General features: G+C 47.3%; 3 protein-coding genes across 4 annotated transcripts; 2 read left to right on the top strand and 1 right to left on the bottom strand.

Moving 5' to 3' along the window:
* Window positions 1-232: 232 nt before the first annotated feature.
* Window positions 233-3754, top strand: Gammacop (coat protein (coatomer) gamma). Of its 2 annotated transcripts, XM_076897477.1 has the most exons (7): window positions 242-371; window positions 462-534; window positions 654-1758; window positions 1832-2411; window positions 2485-2804; window positions 2880-3078; window positions 3172-3754. In XM_076897477.1, exons 1-7 carry the CDS (start codon window positions 336-338, stop codon window positions 3553-3555), a joined length of 2697 nt encoding a protein of 898 aa, XP_076753592.1. In that variant the 5' UTR covers window positions 242-335; the 3' UTR covers window positions 3556-3754. The 2 variants fall into 2 exon arrangements, with proteins under 2 accessions (XP_076753593.1, XP_076753592.1); XM_076897478.1 differs by lacking the exon at window positions 462-534 and having other exon boundaries at window positions 233-371.
* Window positions 3755-3947: 193 nt separating this feature from the next.
* Window positions 3948-6302, top strand: Und (methionyl aminopeptidase und). Its single transcript, XM_076898626.1, has 6 exons — window positions 3948-4119; window positions 4570-4644; window positions 4725-5056; window positions 5125-5529; window positions 5624-5891; window positions 5965-6302. Exons 1-6 carry the CDS (start codon window positions 3975-3977, stop codon window positions 6168-6170), a joined length of 1431 nt encoding a protein of 476 aa, XP_076754741.1. The 5' UTR covers window positions 3948-3974; the 3' UTR covers window positions 6171-6302.
* A 1338-nt stretch (window positions 6303-7640) lies between these two features.
* LOC143425656 (uncharacterized) lies at window positions 7641-22807 on the bottom strand. The gene is made up of 5 exons (XM_076898627.1): window positions 22412-22807; window positions 11118-11175; window positions 8707-8866; window positions 8245-8416; window positions 7641-7969 (listed from the first exon to the last, which is right to left on the bottom strand). The coding sequence occupies exons 1-5, from the start codon at window positions 22781-22783 to the stop codon at window positions 7880-7882; spliced, it is 852 nt and encodes a 283-aa protein (XP_076754742.1). The 5' UTR covers window positions 22784-22807; the 3' UTR covers window positions 7641-7879.
* Window positions 22808-23502: the final 695 nt, after the last annotated feature.

The following is a 23502-nucleotide window of genomic DNA, read 5'->3' as shown; positions in this document are numbered from 1 at the left end:
TGCTGTACGTTACTGTATCTTGTTTTCTTTCCCCCTGTTTTATTTTCAATTTCAAACTGAGTTCTTTCGAAAGTGGCAGAACTACTTTTTGTTTGTACACGCACGCCGTTGGTTGCGCCTAGTTCTTACGGCGTAATTATTTTATCTTGTGCGATTTTATCGACGGTAGGTATCCGATCAGTTAGTAACTGATTGGTCAGATGAAAGGTACACGTTTAGTTTCAACCTTTCGCCGCTATAACACGCCGGTGGCCATTGCAATGGTTCCAATGCGAAAGAGTTGAGGTGACGTGTCTCCTATTTTCCAGTTTCCCGGCAGTGGTATCAGAAAATGAATGCTTTTAAACGCGATAAGAAGGAAGAAGAAGATGGTAATCATAAATAAACATCGTTCCATTCATATTATTATAAGTTTAATTTTCTAAGCGGTATTAAACAATTCGATCCTATTCTTGTGACAGTTCCTTGTAAACAGGTTTAGGCGACTGCTCGTCGTGGAAGATAGTTTCCCTTCGATGAATTCTTTTATTTCACGTAATTTCACGTTGATTTATATTCTTTTCACTTACGAGTTTTTACGATCTCTCGAACAAATAATAAACAGACGGTACCGTCTCATTCACCACTCGCTCATGTGATTCTTGTGTTAATAGGTGGGGGAAACCCGTTCCAAAACCTAGAAAAGACGACGGTTCTTCAGGAGGCTCGTACGTTCAACGACACCCCGGTTAATCCAAGAAAATGCGCGCACATTCTTACAAAAATTTTGTACTTGCTAAACCAAGGGGAACAGTTGGGTACGATGGAGGCGACCGAGGCGTTCTTCGCTATGACCAAATTGTTTCAGTCAAGAGACGTTGTCTTAAGAAGATTGGTTTACTTGGGCATCAAAGAATTGAGCTCTTTGGCAGAGGATGTAATTATAGTCACTTCCAGTTTGACAAAAGACATGACCGGAAAGGAAGACTTGTACAGAGCTGCAGCAATAAGAGCATTGTGCACCATTACTGACAGCGGAATGCTGGCTGCTATTGAACGTTACATGAAACAAGCTATAGTTGATCGTTCTCCTGCTGTTTCGAGCGCAGCTTTGGTGTCTTCTTTACACTTGACCAGCGTGTCCGGAGATGTAGCGCGTAGGTGGGCAAACGAAGCGCAAGAGGCATTGAACTCTAACAATGTGATGGTTCAATATCATGCTCTTGGTGTTTTGTATCAAGCTCGCAAGGCAGACAAACACGCCGTAATTAAGTTAGTTGCAAAACTTATGAGAACAAGCCCGAAAAGTCCTTACGCTGCGTGTATGTTAATTAGAATGGCGTGTAAATTGCTAGATGAAGTTGACGAAGGGGAAGAGCTCCTGGGATTTATCGAATGTTGTTTACGTCATAAATCGGAAATGGTCGTGTACGAAGCAGCGCACGCTTTGGTCAATCTTGGAAGAAGCGGTCCTAGAGAGATATCGCCCGCTATTAGTGTGCTTCAATTGTTCTGTGGCTCTCAAAAACCTGCTTTAAGATTCGCTGCTGTCAGAACCTTGAACAAAGTTGCCATGACTCATCCAGCAGCGGTTACTGCGTGTAATTTAGATCTAGAAAACTTAATCACCGATTCGAACAGATCTATTGCTACGTTAGCAATTACAACCTTGCTGAAGACCGGCGCGGAAAGTTCCGTAGACAGGCTGATGAAACAAATTGCTACTTTTGTGTCAGAAATTTCGGACGAATTTAAGGTCGTAGTTGTACAAGCTATTAGGTAAAGTCGTCATAATTTTGTATTACACGTGTTTGGTGGTTTCCTTGGTTAATCTTTACTATCATTTTCACAGAGCCCTGTGCCAGAAGTTCCCTCGGAAACATGCAGTTTTGATGAACTTCCTTTCCGCTATGCTACGAGACGAAGGAGGACTCGAATATAAGGCAGCCATCGCGGACACGATAATAGCTGTGATGGAAGTAAATGCTGAAGCGAAGGAAGCCGGATTGGCCCATTTGTGCGAATTTATTGAGGACTGCGAGCATATCTCTCTTGCCGTTCGCATACTTCATTTGCTCGGACAGGAAGGACCGACCTCGAAGCAGCCCTCCCGTTATATTCGTTTCATTTACAATCGCGTGATTTTGGAAAGTGCCAGCGTTAGAGCGGCTGCAGTTACCGCGTTGGCACGTTTCGCAGCAGCATGTCCACCGTTACTTCCGAACGTGTTGGTCCTTTTGTCCCGATGTCAATTAGATTCGGACGACGAAGTCCGTGACCGTGCGGCGTACTATTGCGCTATTCTGCAGCAGCAGAACGATCCAACCGTTCTACCTTTGGTACAACCTCCTCAATTGTCCGTACCTAGTTTAGAAAGAGCTTTGCGAAATTACATGCAAAGTCAGATGGACGAGCCATTCGATATATCGCAGGTAATTAACCAGAGTAATCAGAGGAAGTAAATTGAAAAGAGTTCAAGCAACATATGATCTTTTCGTTTTATAGATTCCTTCGGCCCAAACGATCGAAGAGCCAGCACAAGTGGAAGTACACACCGCTGTGAAACCGCAACAACCCCGTTTAACGCGGGAGGAAAGTTTTATGGAGAAATTGTCACAAGTACCGCAGTTAACAATGATTATTCGGGACTATTCGCTACTCAAATCATCGTCTGTCATCGAACTGACAGAATCAGAAACCGAATATAATGTGAAATGTATTAAGCACACGTTCAAAGATCTTCTCATTCTGCAATTCGATTGCGTAAATACCCTTTCCGATCAATTACTCGAGGACGTGAGGGTAGCTGTTGAACCGCCCGAAGGGTAACCATAGCTTCATACATTTATTTCTTAAGGTATCATATCCGCCAAGTAATAACTTTTCATTTCCACGTTTAGCTATGCAATTGTGTGTGAAGTTCCTTGCCCGCGTCTACCGTATAATGAACCAGGCACGACGTACACAGTATTAAAATATCCAGAAGATGTTTATGCTAGCGTTGCCACCATTCCTACAACCCTGCGGTTCGTGGCTCGCGATTGCGATCCTGTGACAGGTGTACCAGACGCCGAGCAAGGATACAACGATGAATATATGGTGCACATGTTTTTTTAAGCTATTCATATTCTCTCCTCTCTCAACTCTCACGCGCTCCATTGCGATAGCCACAAAAAATATGCGTTTTTCCAGTTGGAAGATCTGGAAGTAACTCTGGCTGATCAAGTTCGAGGAAATACGAACAGAGTAGTGGATTTCGCAACGTGGGACGCAGCCACCTCCCAGGGATTCACTAAACTGGAAGAAACGTTTGCCTTGGGCCCATCGGTGACCAGTTTGGAAGGAGCGGTCCAAAGTTTGACAGGATTCTTAGGCCTGTACGCTGTGGAAGGAACCAACCGAGTACTAGCTGGCGCTGCCGCGCATAATTTATTATTAAATGGAAATTTCAGAAACGGAAAGCATATCCTCGCTCGAGCGAGACTGGCATTGTCAGACAATCAAGTGACGATGCAGCTTTGCGTTTTATGTCAAGATCCGGACGTTGCCGAATTAATTATCTCCTCAGTAGGATAAATCATGTTTCCATTAGCTCGGCTAGCGCGTATCATTTAACAAAAGGATTTCTCCCATGAAAATCAATATCTTGTACGAGGAAGTTCTTATTTTTAGTATTATAAGTTACGAGAGAACTTAGAAAACGGGACTTTTTTCAAATCCCCATTTCTACATGTAATACTTTGTACATACAATTATAAAGCGATTCTTTAAATAAGATCACTGATGTTTTTGACCGTCAACTAAACAACGCAACACTTTTTCCTCTATACATTATGCAAAGTTATCGACGTTAAACGATTCTTTCCTTCGTAGGTTGTTTTATCAGCATACGTATCCGTGTACGAGAGCGAGGTTATCTAAAAGTTGCCTCTACTTTATCGACTGTCCAACTTTAAGATTCGTCTAATGTAGGATTGTTTGGCTTCTTCTCGAAAATGGCTGCCGTGTTGGATGAAGTCGGCAAATCCGCCGAAAAATTGGTAGACGAGGAAAAAGATGAGATCGTTGACGAGGAACATGAAACTGGTGCGGTAGAAGCATCGAAGAAGAAAAAAAAGAAGAAAAAGAAGAAGAAAGCTGGTACGTTGTTCCGTGTATCGTTCGGTGTACGCCCGTTTACTCGAGGCTATGGACTTATCATGCGTCTCGCGTTGTCTTTCGGTTTCCGCCTTCGGAACTGTTTACGCGCGCGAACCTAATAATATTTTCGTATTCTTGATGTTATGTTTCTCGTTCCATTCGCAGCGGTACGACTTTTCATTTAAGCCACGGAACAGTGACTAATTACACGGAATAAATTATTCCCAAACGTGTCCACGAGCGGCACGGTGTGGAAACATTTTTGCACCTGTTTTTACTTCCTGTTGTGATCTTCCTTTCGCGGAAAGTTTACGATGCCTGAATTTCATTGCGCATTCGAACATGCTTTTGCCGATACCTTTTTACACTTTTAACATTTCGGTATTCGTATTATTGAAATAATTTTTCAACGTAAACTACAGTTGTGAAGAAAATATTTGTTTACCAAAGGTGCTGGTGAAGCTAGTGCGGACGTTCCAGAGGGGGAAGAGGACGGAGTAAAGGATGATAATGCTACGGGCGAAGGTAAGGCGATATATTATTCTAAGACGGTTAGATGGTTATTCAAAGATGTACAACGTTGGATTTATGCTTCTGTGCCGTAGAAGCTGGTACGGAGGCAACAGAAAATGATGCGGAAACAGACGATGCTAAGAAGAAGAAGAAGAAACGTAAATCGCGTGGAAAGGCTGGAGGAATTAAGCAACAAACGGATCCTCCAACTATTCCTGTATCGGAGCTGTTCCCCGATGGAAACTTTCCGATAGGGCAGATAATGGATCATCCTTCTGCCGCAGGAGTAGACGATAGAACAGCCAAGGAGCGTTTCTCGAGCGAAGAAGCACGTGCTGTTGATAGAATGCAAAATGACATTTACAATGAGGCGAGGCAAGCGGCTGAGGCTCATAGACAAACAAGAAAACACGTTATGAAATGGGTATATTATGCTGATGAATCAAATCAAACAGAAACAACAGGTGTAAAGGTAAAACGCGATTATTTCAGGTGAAACCTGGCATGACGATGATTGAAATTTGTAACGAGCTCGAGAACACAGCCCGAAAACTGATAGGCGAGGATGGATTAAAAGCTGGATTAGCCTTTCCGACTGGTTGTTCAAGGAACCATTGCGCGGCTCATTACACTCCGAACGCCGGAGATCCAACCGTTTTGGAATACGACGACGTTACCAAGATAGACTTCGGTACGCACATCAACGGACGGATCATCGACTGTGCGTTTACATTGGCGTTCAATCCGAAATACGACAAGCTGATTGAAGCGGTTCGCGATGCTACGAACACCGGAATTAAAGCAGCTGGTATCGACGTGCAACTTTGCGATGTCGGTGCCGCGATTCAAGAAGTTATGGAGTCGTATGAGGTTGAACTGGACGGCAAAACTTATCCAGTACGTCGCTCCGTTATAATTTCATACATATAATCTCGCACTCTATTCATGCTATTGTCGTTACCAATAGTTATTCGTTGATCAATCTCCACAGGTAAAATCTATAAGAAATCTTAACGGTCATTCAATCGCTCCGTATCGTATCCATGCTGGGAAAACTGTACCCATAGTTAAAGGTGGCGAAGCTACCAGAATGGAAGAAAACGAATTTTACGCTATCGAAACATTCGGGTCTACCGGGAGGGGAATCGTCCACGACGATTTAGACTGTTCCCACTACATGAAGAGTTTTGACGCCGGTTTCGTTCCATTAAGATTGCAAAGTAGCAAATCTCTACTTAACGTTATCAACAAGCATTTCGGTAAACATTGATCTATCAATACGCATCGATTCTATATTTATCTAGTGACGTGCATTTATATCTTGTGTCGCAGGTACTCTGGCTTTTTGTAAACGATGGCTGGATCGTGTCGGTTGTACAAAGTATCAAATGGCTTTGAAGGATTTGTGCGACAAGGGTGCGGTAGAGGCCTACCCACCTTTGGTCGACGTCAAGGGATGTTACACTGCTCAGTTCGAGCACACCCTTGTTCTACGTCCGACATGTAAAGAAGTTATTTCTCGCGGAGACGACTACTAAAATGTCTATTGTTTTATGAATCGCGTTGCACGTATTCATTGTACCCTTCATCTGAGAATGTACAAGTCGACTTGTGTAAAATCACACTGACGGTAAATGTTAATGATTAATAACGCGATATTTAATTATTCTGTCTAATGACATTTTATTTATTACTTCCCTTTCGTCGGTAGAGGTGCTGTGCTCGGAGTAGAGAAAACGACGCGTGCCAAAGAGAGGTATATAAAGAAATACTGTTTCCCTTTATTTTTCAATTGTACATTGGGCTACGGGTCAGGGAAATTGCTGAGGTTTTGTTAACATTACATATAGTATTCTCCTTTTTCTCTCGTGTTATACCATTTTACAACACGGAGCAGTACAAGTAAAAAGAGTATTACTGGTGTTGAACAAAATATATTTGATATTTCAATTGTACCAATGCGATCATAGTCCCAAACATTACGATTGGTTTGTACCGATCGAAATTTAGTGCACTTGATTCGTACTTACGTCCGCCCGATACGTTTACATTTATCAACAAGTTATTTCACTATTTCGTAAAGTTTCACATTACTTTCGAGTACTATAATCTCCGTTATATCTTCGAAGTAACAAAACAGAATGTCCTTTAATGCAACGTTACCAGTAGAAATTCTTGCTATGATTGAACGAACGATCACGTTCCTACGATACGTCGATTCGAACAGTATAGTGCAACAATAATAATTTCATTCCTTTTCTAATCTATAAACAGTTAATTATAGTAAATGCCGTTACGTCAACCTGTCTCTCATTTAACTGGTATTAAGAAGTTATTACAAGTGTACGATGGTCCCAGGTTACTGATTCTATTATTCCGTCAATCGTGGCGTAACTATCTGCACTTTGTATTTAGGTCTAGTCAGTACAAATTCAGGCACGATGATTAGCTAATTTTCGTCTACGCTATACATGACTGATCTCTTAGGTTAATTATTCTAACAGTATTCGCCCTTATACGAGGACGCTCGGAAAAAGCGGCAGCGCGTGATCAAATGTTTAACCGACTCGATGATCAAGCAAGCTATCTTCTCAAACGTTTCAAGTTTGTGTTCTAGCGTAAGCCTAATACCATTTCGAGATAATTATCCCGACGTTCCCGATACTTTAGCATTCTCTTCTGGCTAACTGGAGCACGGTGCATCATAGCGTACCGGATGTTGGTCGAGGTACGCGTACCAGGACAGCCTTAACCCAAAAAAACTATCGCCTTTGCGCTCGAGCCAGCAATCTCCGGATTAAGCGTTTACAGAAGGCCTTGATTCGAACACGCGCGCGAATATCAATTGTTTCGAGTCCGCGTTACTTTCGCGGACACCTACAGCGTCGCTCAAGGAACGAACGAAATCGTCCGATTCGCGACTTTGGAAGAGTAAGGCAAATTATCTAGTTTAACACGAAAGACGCGCAACTGCTGAAACGTACTCGAATAGAGTCTTTCGATGAACATTTCCTTCCCGCGTCGGTGCATCGAATTTTCAACGACGAGTTATATAATTCTCTTTTGTTTTCAACGAACTCTTATCAGATTAGGTATACATACATGTACATACACGGTCGGGTTAGAAAAACGTGACAAAAGTCCGCGTCGCGACGCAACGTTTCAATCGTTGCTCTCCCGCGCGACAGTGTACTTGTCGCGTTTCACGATTCTTTTGTTCCGTTCCGTTCACTCCTCGCCGAGGGCTTCATTGGGAATCCGTGCGCGATCTCAGTTTCGCTCTCGCCGTTACCAGAAGATTGCTCGGTGGCTCTGTCGTCGGTTGCGGTTGTTCCAGCTGAAATATCGAAATTTCACTTTTCGAAACGCCGCTCGTTGTAACGGTGGTTTTCGACGATAAAGAGGGGGAAAGATCTTATCTGGCCGACGTGAAATTTGCCGACTTTAACTACCTTCTCTTCAGGAAAAAAAAAAGAAAACTATCAGAGATATCGAAAGCTAATTTTAGTCACTCATTTAGTGTCGATAGACGAACGTGGAAATAAAATGGTAACGCGAAATAAAATGGTTAAGATCGTGAGAGTAACTATAAGGGGAAGAGATGATACCAACCGCCATCTCGATGTGCTTCGCCCTCTGCTCTATGGCCCTTTGCAACGCTGTTCTCGGATCGTCTTTGTAGCTCTCCTCTCGGTTTCTTTCAGCCTCTCTCCTGGAGGCAGCCTCCCTTTGCTTCTCGAGCGCCCGTTGAAGCTCGCTCTTCTGATTCAGCACGTTCTTGCCGCTGAAAGAAAGCGAAAACCGATGCGGTTAGCTAATTACGCGACGCCCGGGCGCGTCAAAATTGCCAGGATGAGAAAAAGTGAGAGAGGCGCGGGGCGGGCACGATCCTCTCAATTGAATGCCCGGACCCTGCTCGAACCGTAAAAGTGGCTGGGAATGAGCGAGCTTGTGCTATTGTATAGCTACGGGATGTTAATAGGAAACGATTTTCTCGACGATAGGCGTGCGAAGTGCGTCGCATCGAAAGCCACGCGTCTCTTTTCCGTTAGCCGATTAACATTTATCGCTTACACTTTCTGATTGAATAACAATTCTCTGCGAAGGTCCTTGTGATTGCCGGAGGTGAGGTAAGGGTTGTACGGTTTCCTCGGGAGAATCAACCCGTCTGGTCCCATGTGCGGAGCTGGTGGCGGCGGTGGCGGTACACCCAGCACTGGTGCCATCTTTTTACCTGCAATCAATTATTTGGAAATCTCCAGTTTTGCTCTCTGTTTCTCTCGCTGGTTCGATCGCGATGGAACGCGAGAGGGGTAAGGGTTCACTTGAATTATTCACCCTCCAAGAAGGCGATTCTCTCCCTGACGAAACCCTCCTCGCACATCGCCGCGAATCGCACTGAAGCATTTCCGGACGAGGACCGTATCAAACGTGGAACTTGTATATAGTTTTGCCGCGGGGCTTCGCATAGCTGGCTAATCGGATAGAAGTGTGTTCGCGGCGCGTACCGACTCGCTACCTTTTACGCCCCTCGAGGTCGGGTAAACAATGCGGTTTCATTGCGTTTAATCGAATTCTCGAGTTGAACGGACGACTCGGTACTCGGTAAACCGTCGCGCGTCCGCTTACGCGCCACCCACCTGAAATTACCCGTAGAAAGTCTACAATGTTACAATTCGGAAAGCGATCGTTTCGAATCTACCTTCTATATACGCGTGCACGTAACTATCGGCTACCTGCGTTTCCTGCCAATTCCTAATCACGTCGTGGAAAGTTCCCTCTATCGAAATTCCATTTAATCTTTGCCAACTAGAGGAAGTTAACGGTGGTGTAAATTCATTTTGAACGGCGTCCACTTCAATTCCGCATGCTATCGTTCACCTTCGTCACCCTGTCAGTTTCTAATCGATCAAACGCGAGTGTCTTTATGGAACGCGGTAGATCGAGAGATTCGAGCGTAAATAACAGACAATAACCATCAGTTTCATAACTGGAAGCGCAACCGGCGCTTCCGCGGACTCGTTTCAGAATTCTTTAGCCAGGCCAAGGAACTACTCGGCGGTAAGAAGAATGAGAAAAAGGAAGAAAGAGGCGAGAGGAATCATGGTAAAAGAATGGCGTCGCGGTGTCGCCGGTGTTTGCGCAATTAGCGCGTGCCTCCCGTCTCCACGCGTGACCTATCGACACAGTCGCGCGACGCATCGTTTGCGCGACTATTTCTCACATTATCCGCGTTTCTACTCTCTCGAATTTTTCCTTGTCTCGTCACAAGTAAGATTATTAATCTACCGTTTAACGAGCTAACGATGCGGTGTGACTTTCGCGCGACGATACGACGACCTTACGAGCGAAAAGTGAATTTTCAGCGGCGCTTCGGATCGCAAGATTCAATTGGTTTAATTTACTATTCCTTCAGTTCCATCTCGAAATGGATTACGCGAACGAGTATTCGGAAGCGTGAATGGGAACACTCGCGTTCTCCGTTCTACACCTTTCTATCCTTGGTCCGTGTATTCCAACAGGTTTACGGCAACGCGGACGTAAACAGGGGGAGCGTGGAACGAACGTTATCATTTCTGAGTTCGTCTATTATAGTGTTAAGTGACTTGAATCCGATCGATCGATCGATCGATCGATGAGAGGTAGAAATGAATTAAAGTGAGAAGCAGGTGCCGATTTCACCAGCGAGAGGGTAATCTGTTTAGAAAAAAAAACCTGCTAGGTAATGGCTGCTAGGCGATATGGTTGTATTTTCATTAAGAACGCGTTTAGAAGATTGCTCTCTCGCGGTAGATAGCCATCGCGGCTAATGGCCAATTATAATAACCTCGAGGAGGTTTAAAGGCGATTAGTAGCGAGGGCAATTAATTTTTCCAAGCCACGTGACGATAGTAACGCGTAATCGATCGAAATCGAAAGCGAATTGTTTCGAGGCGGCGTGTTTCCTTCGGGGATTTAATGCGCGGCTGGGATCGGTCGGGAGATTAGAGGGGAATCGGCGAGTGGGGGTAGGGGGGAGGGAAATAAAAATGCGGACCCGGTCAGGATGTAATTTCGTGGCAGATGTGCGGGTACGGGAGGGAGATCGTTGCACCGCGAGCAAGGAGCAGCTGAAGTAGCGTGAGAAAATGCGACGACCGCTCCGACGGATGATAATCACCGAAGGGCAAAGTCAGGGCCGTAACCGTTTCGTTGAATCGCTAATCTTTTCTTTTCTTCTATCTTTTTTCTGCTAAAACGTGTAGAATAAAGTAATAATCTCGTTCGAAAGAGTTAACCGGTCGAGCGATCGCGAGGGGACGTTTACCAGGGGTGTTCTTCTCACCGCAGGATTTGGTCAATGAAATCAAAGCGTACCGACGCGACGCGAGGCGACGCTGCGGCGGGTTTTCGAACCAGTTAGGGGCCTTTTGAAAATTGAACATCGCGCGCGCTTAAACGATAAGATTAAAAAAAGAGATGCATAGAGATTACGCGTGACTCACCGTTCGCTAAACCGTGCTCGCAGTCGTCCGTTTCGCTCTTCAGACCGTTACCGATCACCTGAAAACACGTACACACTCGATTAAAGGAGGAACGCCGAGAAAAGGGAAGATTCGCATTCTACGCGCGTTCCGCCTGGCTGTGCTCTCGCTAAGCCGGTTGCATGCCAATTCTCCTCTGTTCCACTAACGGAGATAATCGGTGGTTCTCGTGACGGAAATTTCCTACAAATTTTCCGGATAATTTCGACTGTTGCGAGAACGGAAGGAAAGGCGAAGAGAAAAGAGAAGAAAAATTGCCCAGAGCACGCGAGACCGCGCGAGATCGCCGGAGATACGAATTTTTCTGGCCGACTTCAGCTCTTTTCTAGGAGAGGAGAGACCAGTAGCCAGGCTATTGTTCTCGTCGAGGACGATGAGAACAGGAAAGCCCACTTTTACCTCGTTTTGATAAATTAACGCTTCTAGCGTTACGATCTTCCTCTTCGCGGAAAATGGGAGCAGAGATAACGCGTCCTTCGTGCGCCGCTCGATGCAACCGGAGATTCCAGTTTCCAAATCGCCTAACGTAACCAGTTCGAACGAATCAAGGTTGACGAACGAGCCGCAGTTTCTATCGAAAATCCGAATCCGTCGTGCGGACGCGTTCTTACCTATCCACCGTTTCTCTCCTGACTCGTCATCGATGATCTCACCGCGAATTCTGACGAATCTCCCGTGTAGCTACGACAAAACTTGGAACCGTTTCTACGCTTTAAAACCGTTATCACTCGGTCTCTGGTTATCGCGGGCAGCTTCCGTTTCCGATATCAGCGGTCGATTGTGCTCCTGACCGAGGAAAAACTAGCGTGCAACGGATGCGCGCAAGACGAGCAGCAATTTTTTCCAGTTGCGTCGATTCTTTTGTCCCTTCTGCGTACCGATTCCATGTAACCGTGTAGCCGCCGTCCGATCGAATCCCGCGACCGTATAAAATACTAAAAATATATCCCGCTGCTGTCGTTTAACGGTAGTACCCAGCCAGAAAGAGAGTGAAAGCTAGCGAAAGTAACGGAGAACCTGACGAGCCACCGCACAATCGCCGATTTCGTCATGTTATTGAAAATGTTATACGAACGAAAAAATAATAAGTCGTTCGACTTTAGTCCAGCCTTCCAGTAGTTCCGCGGAAGCGGCGAAGACAACGGACAGGCGTGTGCAAGTACGTCTAGCCGGGGGGGGTCACCATTATGTAAGCACCGTTTCGTCGCGCATCTTTTGTCACGATCTCTTTGAAGAGCGAAGAGAGAAGCTCCCAACGAGAAAGAGATGGTTAGGAAAGAAACGAGAATAGTTACCTCCGATTCGAACATGCTAACGCGTTGCGAGTTTACGCGAACACTGTCCAAGGTGTACGGTTCATCGCGAAGCGTCCCGTTAGCTCGACAATGAAAACAGCCAGCGATCGTCGGTCTCGATCGACGCGTCGATTCGAAATTCACTGAGTCCACGAGATGCACCAGACGCACTTAATCGCGCGGGAAGAGGAAGAGAGCGGAGCGGTCGGAAGCGAAGACGCTTAGCGAAGTGACAAGTTTTCGAAGAGCGGGAACGGCTAATTGCTCGTCCGCAGGCGTGAACGCGTGCGTAAAGTGCACGCTGAGAGACTGGGAGCGTCCGATACGTTCCCTGTCGCCCCACCGTGTGTTTACGTAGATACATGCCACTGCCGCCGGTTAAACGAGTTACGATGAGCGTGAACCGAGGAGGGGAGCTCGCGAGCCCGGAAGGAAGCGGAGAATACGAACGTTTCTTCTTTTGGGGTACCGAGGGGTTTCTAACGTCGGAGTAACGGCGAACCGTGGCGCGATACGAAGGTCACCGGCGGTCGAGCGACCCCCGTTGAAAATTCCAGGTGCGCGCGATCGAGCACCCGTCACTTTCCAGCGGAAACAATTCTATCCGGAGAGGAGAGCGAGCGAGCGACAATAAAAGATAATGCATTCCGAGTACGTGAAGTGACAGCGAAGGAGGCCGACGACGGGACGCGGCGATAATTACGGCGTTACTCAACCGTCATTCTAACTACGTACTAGTACGTGCCTTTCCGTGCTCGTAAACGGTAACAAAGTATAAATACCGATCTAATTCCGATAATGGGAAGATAATCAAAACGCCAACGAAACGTTTTTTCGAAAGCGCAGAGTAGAAGTTCGATCTCGCTCGAGGTAAATGGAGCAATCGACTAGCACGGGGGTTCGCGGAGAAGTGATACAAAAGAAATCGAACGACGTCGGCTCGAAAGTGCTCCTGGTAACCTGTATCTCGCGTCCTAACGAGCAATAATTACGTTCAGCTTCGACAGGTTACAGGATAAAAGCTAATAATCCACCGTGCGCTTTCACCGAACCTCTCGATAAAAGAAGATCGTACAGTGTTGACGCGTTGGTACTATCTATCGGTGTAGAGAAAACGGACAACATCTGTTTCTTCTAAAAAAAAAAAAAGGTTCGTATTTCTGCGCGTAACTTAGCGAGGGCCTGGTCGTCGAAGGTGACGCAAAGACGGTGACTGTGTTCGAGAAAGAATTTAAAAGGAGACTGAACTTTGTCCGCAGAAAACGCACGCATCGGTGAATCGAATCGGCAAACGGTTTCCAAGTTGCGTTTAAAATCGATCTGTCGGAACGCGAGACCGACTGGGTTGCACGCGTCAAGTTCACGCGGTGTGCAAATCAATCGGCTGCTCGGAGCACGAGCACCGATTCTTTGTCAATTTTTGTCGCGGTGATCGTCGATGCGGAAATACGCCGTCCTCTCTCTTCCACTCGAACGTTCTCTTCTTTTCGAACGACTCGAGGTACGATCGGTCACGGATGGTGAAAAACGGGTTACGTAGAACGCTTCGAAAAATGAACGAAATACAGCCGCGTTCCACGATGCACACGTGCTATCGAGGAAGGTTGTTTCTCGTTACGAGGGGATTGGAAATACCAGCGTTGCTTAGACCCACTTGGAACCCCCATGGACTCACCTACTTCCATTCGTCCGATACTCCAGAACTCGATCAACACCGACGCAAGTAACGGAATAATCGGGTTAATTTTTGTTTGTTTTAGAAGAAGGTTGCAGAGCGCAAGACTGGAGACACTGGTCGCTCGTTCGAGCGCGCCACACCGACTGACAGGAGGAGGACAGGGACCACGGTAGAGACGCGACGCCAACGCAACGGAACGCAACGGAACGCAGCGCGGACAGAGAGGATCGCCGTCGTGTGACCCATGTGCGTTCCGCGTTCTAACGGGTACCGACCCCTCGACTTCACCGCGGTCAGACAACCGACCGTGGCTCCGATAATACGCAAACCGAGTCGAAGTCGAATCCTTGTTGATACTTTGACCGGCTTGGGAACCGCTGGTTCACCGAAATAATTAGAAGATGCGATAACGAGACCAGCTACTCGACGAACGCGTCGTATCTGTTTAAATTAAATAAAGCCAAAGACCGTCCCTAGATAACCGACGACGGATCCTCTGACTAGTCCACTCCGGTTGGATCAGTCATTATCAACTACGGCACGCAGCCGTAGATAAAAGAAACGTTAATAGGAACGTCGTCAGTTTTGTTAGGGTCACCCAACTGATAGGCAGCGAGGTCGTTCCAAAGAGCACTGTCCGCGCAGTAGGTACCTAAATTAAACGATTACGCCGGGGCACGGGTTTCTAAGAGGTTCTAAATTGGTACGAACAACCACGCTCCATCGAGAGTCGCGCAACGATAGTAAACACCATGAACCGAGATACTCAACTGTTCTCTCTCTCTCTCTCTCTTTCTTTCAATAGTCGTTTTTCATAGTTTCGCGCAGAAACTGGTCGGTCGAGTCGCAGCTGGAAAAAAAAAGAAACTAATCGGAACCGCGAACGAGCGAGCGCACACGCCAAGTACCCAGTCCGCACCAGTGAGTTCGCGTAGGAAGTTGGGCGCGGAAAAAAAGGAGAAAAAAATAGAGAAAACGACGTTGAAGAGTCGCACGGGTGTTTGAACGCGAGACGTTATCGGCTCGAGGGATCCTGCGCGGATCCTCGGAATTAGAACGTGGACAGCCGACGAGAGATCGAAATCGAGACAGGACGGATGGAACCGCGCGAGTAACTGAAGGCCTCGCGGATCTCCAAAGTCGAAAGTACCCGCCTGCGTCTAGGTATCGACGCGCGCGTACGTACGTGGTTTACTTACTTTCACTCTCTTCGCGAATCGAGGACCCCGGGGCATGCAAATCGCCGGGAAGTTTCCAGTTTGATAGATACGTTCTAGACGAGCAATCGTCGGCGTTTCGGTTGCGCAACGACCGGAGGAAGAGCCGCGGTTCCCGATTCCGTTTAAAATCGAAACTCGCGGATGAGCTAATCGCGTCGTAGGAATTTCCAGTCCGGGGAGTCTAGAAGAAAGAGGAGAGGATAGAAAAGTGCGCGAGCTGCGAGGGTAGATTTACGAGGCCGCGGAAAAAGGAGGATAGTAACGAACCCGAGCGAAGATGGGTCATAATTTCACGGCGATGAACTTAACTTGGCAATAATTCAGACGCGTACGAGGAACGAACGGTTCGCGCTCGTTCGTGTTCGCGGTAATGGAGCATACGCCGCAACAAAATCACATTTTGCCGGTGAATGTTTAAACGCTCTCCCTGGCACTGGCCGTGTCAGCGTCGGAGAAATTTCAACGCGGCTAATTAGAATTGAAATGTATGGCGACAATGCCTCCGTGGAAACACGATAATGCCTGTGTAATTAGCAGGTTATTTCGCGGGGAACTGGTCCGGCTGGTGGTTCTTAGGTATTTACATGGTTCGAGTCTAACGTCTTCCTCCGTGCCTCGAAACTCTAAGCGAGAGATCGATAAGGCATCGCGTGTAGCTGTGATTTTCAACGATAACGTTCGTCGATACCTGCATACCTATCAGAGATAAACAGCCCCGGGATCTCTCGTGAGATTTCGAAACGGTCAGGTGTCGACGCTCAGCGTCCTCACCGGTACACCGATGGTACGGGGTGAAATTCGATCAGAAGCCGGCAGGTGGACACGCGTTAAATCCCTGAGAGGAGATTCGGTTTCGCTCTTTCCGATTCTCACCACAGGCGAGAAAACAAAGCTACCGGGGTATATACCGACGCGTTCGCTTTCTAAACGGTTGAACGAACCACACGCACCTTGGGAACGCATCGAACCGGCTGCTCAATCGGCCGGAACTACCGCGGAGAAATGCCGACTACGCTAATTTCCTGGCCGTGCTCCGATACGGATACATCTAGATCGATTCCAAGTCTCGATCTCGAAACGATCCCAAGTATATAGCGTTCGAACGAAAGTTCTATCGGTCGCACGTATCTTAATTAACCCATTGCAGTAATCGGCGATCCTCCAGCGAACATTTTCCCGTTCGACTGTACTTCCGTTCAAACACCTATCCGACAGAGCAAGGGGCTTAGAAAGGGAAGGAGAAAGAAAAGGGAAAAAAGAAACTGCGCAAAAAATTGCAGAGTCGCGTGAAACGAGGCGGCTCGGCAAGCGTGGCTTGCAACTTCTCAATTAGCGGTAATTTCCGGATCGTCAAGATCGATCGATCGCGCGGCGACGCGTCTCGAGCCCAGTAGCCTTCGTCAACTATCGACCGGCGTCAAACTTCGTTCCAGACGTAACGCGAACCTATACGTACACCTTTCCTACGATGTTACATCAACGGATCGTAATTTACAGGCAGCTTTTCGCGAGCCCCTAGGGACGGAGGATACGAAACGGCAATCTCCTCTCAGGCTTTCGACTGTTCGCTCGAGCATCGAGACAATTCTCGTATCATTCTCGTTTCTCAACCCTCTTTGAATAAGAGAGGAACGATCGAATCGTTCGTGGTGTTCTTTTCCTCGCCAAGTCGTTAGTCATCACCGTGAAACTATCGATAAATTTAATTAACATCCGTGCAATCGGCTAGAAACTTTAACTCGATTTCACGGTGCGCGATTATCCAGTGTTATTCGAAAGTGGTCAGCTATCGCCGCTATCAGTCATTGTCCCGTGGAGCGAGGATATCTTTAAGAAACAAATATCGTCAGCTACTTATCGCGTCCACTTCCAATTCGACAGTCTCGCGACCGTATCACCCGACGGAGCATATTTACACGCGATAGAAAACGAAATCTCGACTTTCTTCCAGCGAAGAATCTCGCGAGGTGACCAACGAGGTTGGTTGGAATATTTTGTATAACCCAGCGTCGCCGCGGTTGGAAAGCATGAAGCTTGAGAACGCGTTTGGGCGCGGTCTTTGGAGCGAGACGCGTGTGCCACCGCGACGGGAACAATTATTGAACGCAACGTTCGTTTAACACGACGCTCGTCGGTAGCTCGTCTGAATTAATCTACCAATAATTACTTCCCACGGGTCTCTCTCTCTCTTTCTCTCTTCTCATCCGTTCGTTCTTTACGATTATCTATTTACAACTCGTAGCATTCGCGTATAGAAGAGAGATCGAGCGCAGCCGGGCGCTATGTAGATCGCGCAATTTCACGATCTCCATGAAAACAGCCTGCACGTGACCGTTTTTCGCCTCGCAGTTGGTATCAAACGGTTTTTGGGCCTTAAATGCACCGTGAACGTTTCTCCTCTCGTCTCGTCGAGATATTACGATGCGTTTTACCGGTGGAAAGTAAAACGACGACGTAGCACGCGAACACTGGGACACACTTTTAAGCCTCTTCCTCGAGCGCGGGTACCGTGCCCCGAACAATGCCGGCTCTCACTCGGCTGCACGAGCCAATCGCACGGTAGCTCGTTACGCGGATTCATTTTATCGGAATTACTTCCTACCGCGAATCCCCGAGTTTCCTCATCTGCCACCAACGAGGACGCTGCTTTAATTTCCATAATAACGCGATCAAAGCTAGTATTGTTCCTCTTCGATTACGTCCGTGCGGAGGTTTTTTCAGCACGGTGAAACCGTTTCGCGGGTCACCGAAAGTCTTTTAAACGACCCGCGGCGGCGTATTTGTTATCTCGCAATCAAACGGCAGAATATCTCGGATCTGAAAGTCGTGGAAAAGCGAGCGAGGCCGAGGTTACGGGAAAGATTTATTACTCCAACTGCCGACGTCGACGGTAACATGAATCTTCTTGTTGTCGTCGTGCTCTCCACGACACTGTGGAACCACGTACGCAACTTTTCGGTGGCTTCGGCTCGAAACAGCGAAAGGACACGGTCGATCGTAGAAAATGATCGCTAAAGGTCCACACGCTATTGTTTGCGTATCGTTATGCAACCGGTCTGTTGTCCTACAAATTATAAGTGAATTATTGAATTCCGTTGTGTCATAACGTTGGTTTACTTTCTGATTACGTAGCATGATATCAGCCATTTTCTAAAGCCTCGTCTACCCTAATTTACGGCGATCAAGCGTCTAATTTTCTTTACGACGTTCGTCCTCGACGTACGTTCGAATTAATGTAATTAAAGACGATCGAATACTCCGTTTCTTACGAGGGAACCGAACGAAAGATTATGCATCGGGCTAAACTTTCATCGCTGCAAAGAACGCGACGGCATTCGTGCCGAAACGTTTCGAGCGATGAGTCAGTGATCGTTAGTCACCTAAAATTTGCATCCAGTCCTTTTCGTCGCGATGCAATAATACTCGACCAAACGATGAAACAATTTCAATTCGAATCGATCGGAAAATTGCCAGGTGGCACGATCGGAGCAACGACGACGTGAACGGCTCGAGAAAACTATTACCGTCGAATAATGGGTGGCAAGTGAATCGTAGCAAAGAGGACGCGAGGTCTGCGAAGGGTCAGAATCTGGTTGGCCACCGGGACAATGGCAAGTGCACTTTTGCTCGGCTCTCGGTCGTATGCAGGTCTGCGTCGGAGCGTTGCCAAGATTAATTCGACAATAATTGCTTCCTACGAGCTCGAAACGATGGGAACCACCGTCGCGAACGTCACTCGTCTCTACTTACGAGGAGGGTGGCATCGAGCTACGTACGCGCTCGAACAACCTCGGGATAACCTCACCCGCGGAATCTAGTTCCAAGCGCGGCGTAACCAGTTTCTCGGTTAATTAAAGCTGCGAGGCTGGTAGTCGCACGGTTTCAAAGTCTATCCAACGTTTATATTTAAACGCGGTTAAACTGTTGGTTGCGAACGTTCAATGGTCCAGTTGGATCACGCGTTGAGAAATGTTTGCTGATCGCGGAAGAATTCTCCTCTATGATTAGCCGTTTCGTATGAATAATTGTTCGATCGTAACGAGGCTGGCGGTTTCTCGAGGATACGCAATAGAAAAGCGAAGGTGAGGTCGGTAGAACCGGAAGACACGCGAGGATGGAATCCGTTGGTTACGTTTTCAATACCGGTTTTCGAAGTCGCGCGATAAACCCGGTTGCGAAAGTGAAAACGCGTCGACGCGGGTAAACGATGGCATTCGATGCGGCTTGATTAACATAGATCGAGAAGAAAAACGGGCCGATACACGAGGACGGAACGGAGAAAGTTCATTCACACCGCGAACTGAATGAGGAACGGGCCGAAGAGTTAGTTGTTGCGTGCCGCGGTCGCGTCCAGTTCTCCCCGGGTTTCGTAACCAAACCATCGACGCGTCCGCGTCCACGCGCCGATTTCGTTATGAAATCGGCCAGAATTCCGTTTCGTTTCGTTTCGTTTCGTTTCCTTTCGTTTCACGGATCGCGAAGGAGCCGACGGGTGTGGCAGCGCGGCCACGCAGACACGAACAACGATCTTTCGCTTCGTTATGCAACCGCGTGTCACCGCGCCATGAACCATCATTCCACGAGAGCACACGCTTGCGTTACGCGTGGAATCACTAATTTTCAAGGTCGATTCGATGGTTACAGATTTCCACGGGCTCGGAGAGGGCGACGAAAATAGAGTTGATCGCACGAGGAAGTACACCGCGGATACACTGGACACAACCTGCCAAGAGTCTGGCTGTTATCCCTACAAACAGAACTCCAGCAATATTCTGAACGTCGCTAGGGATTCAATTTCGACGGATAGCGTACGTATAGGAGAAAGCACTCACCAAAGACTCGGGTGAACTCACGGCTACACGGAGTTGTAAAAGACAAAACGTGCTCGGTGGAATCAACGCGCACAGGCCCCGGAGAAAAATGTTCGAAGCACGAGCGTAAACATCGAACTGAAGCTGCCAGGCAAGCTGCACCGCAACACCACGCTAGGCCCGACCTTAATAAGCTGCTTTCACACCGAACCCGACCGCGGACCGATCAACCACCAATTTCTAGCAATTTCCATCCTCCTCGAAACGATTTTCAACCATTCCCCCGCGTGCCTCGTCACGCTGTATCGTTCCTGTTGGAACGAGCCCCGTAAACAGTTCGCAATTGCACCGTGATCGACGTACACGTGTGCACACGTACGAATTTCTAAACGAAGAGATATCACTCTGATTCGACCGAGTTTTGTTTATCAACGAGGAACACTTGGCGCGTTCACTGGTGCTCGGTGGTAATTCAGCAGAAGCCGATTAAATGTTTATCGAGTCGTCGTTGGCGACTGTGCTCCCGCGTCCGTAATTACACGGCCCCGAAATAGCAAGATTCCTCGTCAATATTTTAACGTAGCCGGTCATTCACCCCCATCTATACGGTGGTATTCGGAGTGTTGCGCGTATATTTCGAGCAAATTTTCTTCCCGTCCCGGCTTCCGTCATGCTCGCCGTTGTAACGAGCGTGGAAAGGAAAAAGGAAGAAAGAAATTCCACGGCGAGGGTTCGTTGTGAACAGAACCTAAATCGAATTCCGCACAAAGGAAGGCATTCGATGGAAAAGAACCTGCAACGGACCTGGGGCCCGCATCCTCCAGGTCCGAACCTAATTCATCTTAGGGCCCTGTGGTCGTAGAATCACGCCGGATTTCTCCAAGGGAAACATCCGTCGCGTCCCTGAATGCCCGTTCAGTTCCGTGGAGAGCATTATCACCAGTGAAAATTTCGTTTCCACGCGGTGATGTTTCCTAGTCGACGAATGGTCGACGAACAGCAGAACGAGCAGCAGAATTTAATGCTCCGTGAAGCGTTTTCATCTCAAGGACGATTCGCGATCCGAGCTACGAGTTTAATCTTCGTTCGGAAAGCCGCGTGACGATAAATAGTCGAGGAATCGTATTATACTCGCGCTCGGACACAGCGTACGCTCTCTCTTTCGTTGATTGATGATACGTCTTTACGTCGCGAGAAATCTCGCAATTAGTCTCGAACGCTCTATCCACTGTAATCATGCAATTTTAGTTTGCCAGAACCGTTCAACGGCCGACTGTTACGACGAAGGATAAATATTGCTATTGCAGAGAATGCGCAAACGACCCGTTAAGTCTGTTGTCACGTACCATTGTTCCGTCTACCGTGATCTCGAACTTGCTTAATCGTGTCTTTAATAGCGGCAACTCCTCGCGCTATTTAAAATGCACTGAACATCGAAACTTATAGATTCATTACCGCTCGAATGTTGTGTAACAATTCTGTAGGATTTAGAACGATACATTATACAACTCGAATACCGCAATCCGCATTATCAAACATCGCGGTAATACCATGACTCAACCTTTGCGATACGTGCGAGCAAGTAAACGCCTTCGCGGTTTAGATATCGCTCAGAATGTTCTTAAGAAAGAACGTACTTGGAAAGAGACGTGGTTGAGGGATGGTTTAATTGATTAGTCGATTCTATTCCATTAGTACCTATCTGTGTGTACATACAGATACAAAGTACACTCCCTGCGAGCATCGGTTAGGGTGGCTTCGAAAATTCCACGTAGGTATAACACGTCCTTCAGGTTCCATCCCTTCCATAATCCGTCTAGTCCTGCGGTTTTACCTGTCCGCGTTATCGCGATCGATCAGTCGACAAGGTGCTCCGACAGTTGCGTACGTTTTTACGCGTACACGACTCAGTTGTCAGCTGTCGAGCATCCGTAATTTAATCTGACGTATTGTCGGCGGCGCAAATAATTCCAGAGACTTCTTACGTTCGAATTAGTATTTTTAACATTACACGGCGCTTTGCTCGCGACATTATCACCGTTTCGCATGCAACAAGATCCCGTATTCCAGGATCTGGTAATATGCTTGCACGTTTCGTTAGGTTTCGCTGCTCGAGGTGATGATACCAAGGTCAGCGCGTTCAATCGATTCTTGTACGGGAATTGGGCACATCGAAGACGCGCGCAAGTAACCAGATTCATAGAAGTTAACGATAGTACTTGTGCGTAAACGAATATAGAGTACAACGTACCTCATCGCGTCGTCCGGACGAAGGCACTTTGTCGTTTAGTTTTCTGAGATTTGGAAAATCAGGCTGTTCGTTCGTCTCAGATGTCTTGATGCTATCATTCGAGCGTCGAATGGAATCGGACGAGGTACTTTCCCGATTGACTAGGTTTCCTTTCTCTTTTTTTCGACTCCTTCGGTCCTCCTCAAGGAATTCCGGTTCGCTGAAACACTTCTCGAAGCTGGACGCCCGTTGAAACGTCGTCGGCGAATTCGGAACGGACTTGTTGTTGGAAAACTGGAACTCGTTTTCCAAATTCTTGTCCCCTTGCTCGCGTATTCGTGGAGGATCCTGGTCGCGGAACGCTCTACGTTGTCCCTTTACTATCTCGCACATTTCCTTCCTCGTTTTTAAGACTGGCCGATCGAAGCGTTCATATTCCCTCCGATAACCTTGAAAATCGTACATCGTTATTATTTTTTGCTACCGTTATTAACCCTCGTTCGAAATGGAACGTGTCATTTTTCTTGCGTTTTAACGGACGCACGAAGAACTGCTAGGCAATTTAAATTCAACCAATCGCGAACCAGCTGCCACGATAATGGGATTCCATACGTTCAGGCACCGGCGAACGTGGGATTGACATGGAAGGTGCAAAAACACGATGTAAAAGAAACGCTTCGCGGGATTGTACCGCGTTAAATCATGAAAGTGTCATTGATTTCGTCGATGCGACAGATACTAACCGGTTTCCAACGAGCGTGTTTCTTCGAGCGACGGGGTTAACTTTCTTCTCGTAGCGCACGATACTCCCGCGAGGTAGAGAGACGCAAACGGTACTATCTAGCCAAGGGCCGAACGAGTCATGCGTCATACGGAAGGACATCTGTTGCCCTTTTCCCTCGACCCCTAACATGTTATTCGTCTTTATTTATCCCTCGTTTCCGTGCCTCCTCTTCTTCGCTCCTTCGATTGCCACCCTTTTTCCAACCGGTCGCCGTCTAACCAAACATCGAAACAGAAGTTCGCAATATCGACTACGGCTAAAGTGCTCATGCGTCAATCGATTTAAATGTTATGCCGGAAAGAGGCATTCTATACGTACCCGCGAGATG

The sequence above is a fragment of the Xylocopa sonorina genome, chromosome 7, assembly GCF_050948175.1.
Source record: "Xylocopa sonorina isolate GNS202 chromosome 7, iyXylSono1_principal, whole genome shotgun sequence".
In the NCBI taxonomy this organism is placed as follows: domain Eukaryota; kingdom Metazoa; phylum Arthropoda; class Insecta; order Hymenoptera; family Apidae; genus Xylocopa; species Xylocopa sonorina.
Note: the sequence above shows the minus strand (reverse complement) of the source record. Positions and strands in the feature narration are given on the sequence as shown.

Excerpts from the sequence above, each read along its gene's own strand:
- Gammacop (XM_076897477.1), top strand. The coding sequence starts at position 336 with ATGCTTTTAAACGCGATAAGAAGGAAGAAGAAGATG. Across the intron at positions 2,412-2,484 it reads AGCCATTCGATATATCGCAG|ATTCCTTCGGCCCAAACGAT; the intron begins GTAATTAACCAG and ends TTCGTTTTATAG. Across the intron at positions 2,805-2,879 it reads GCTGTTGAACCGCCCGAAGG|CTATGCAATTGTGTGTGAAG; the intron begins GTAACCATAGCT and ends TTCCACGTTTAG.
- Und (XM_076898626.1), top strand. The coding sequence starts at position 3,975 with ATGGCTGCCGTGTTGGATGAAGTCGGCAAATCCGCCGAAAAATTGGTA. Across the intron at positions 4,120-4,569 it reads GAAAAAGAAGAAGAAAGCTG|GTGCTGGTGAAGCTAGTGCG; the intron begins GTACGTTGTTCC and ends TGTTTACCAAAG. Across the intron at positions 5,892-5,964 it reads CGTTATCAACAAGCATTTCG|GTACTCTGGCTTTTTGTAAA; the intron begins GTAAACATTGAT and ends CTTGTGTCGCAG.
- LOC143425656 (XM_076898627.1), bottom strand. The coding sequence starts at position 22,783 with ATGTGCGAGATAGTAAAGGGACAACGTAGAGCGTTCCGCGACCAGGAT. Across the intron at positions 11,176-22,411 it reads CGTCCGGACGACGCGATGAG|GTGATCGGTAACGGTCTGAA; the intron begins GTACGTTGTACT and ends ACGTGTTTTCAG. Across the intron at positions 8,867-11,117 it reads CGAGCACGGTTTAGCGAACG|GTAAAAAGATGGCACCAGTG; the intron begins GTGAGTCACGCG and ends AATTGATTGCAG.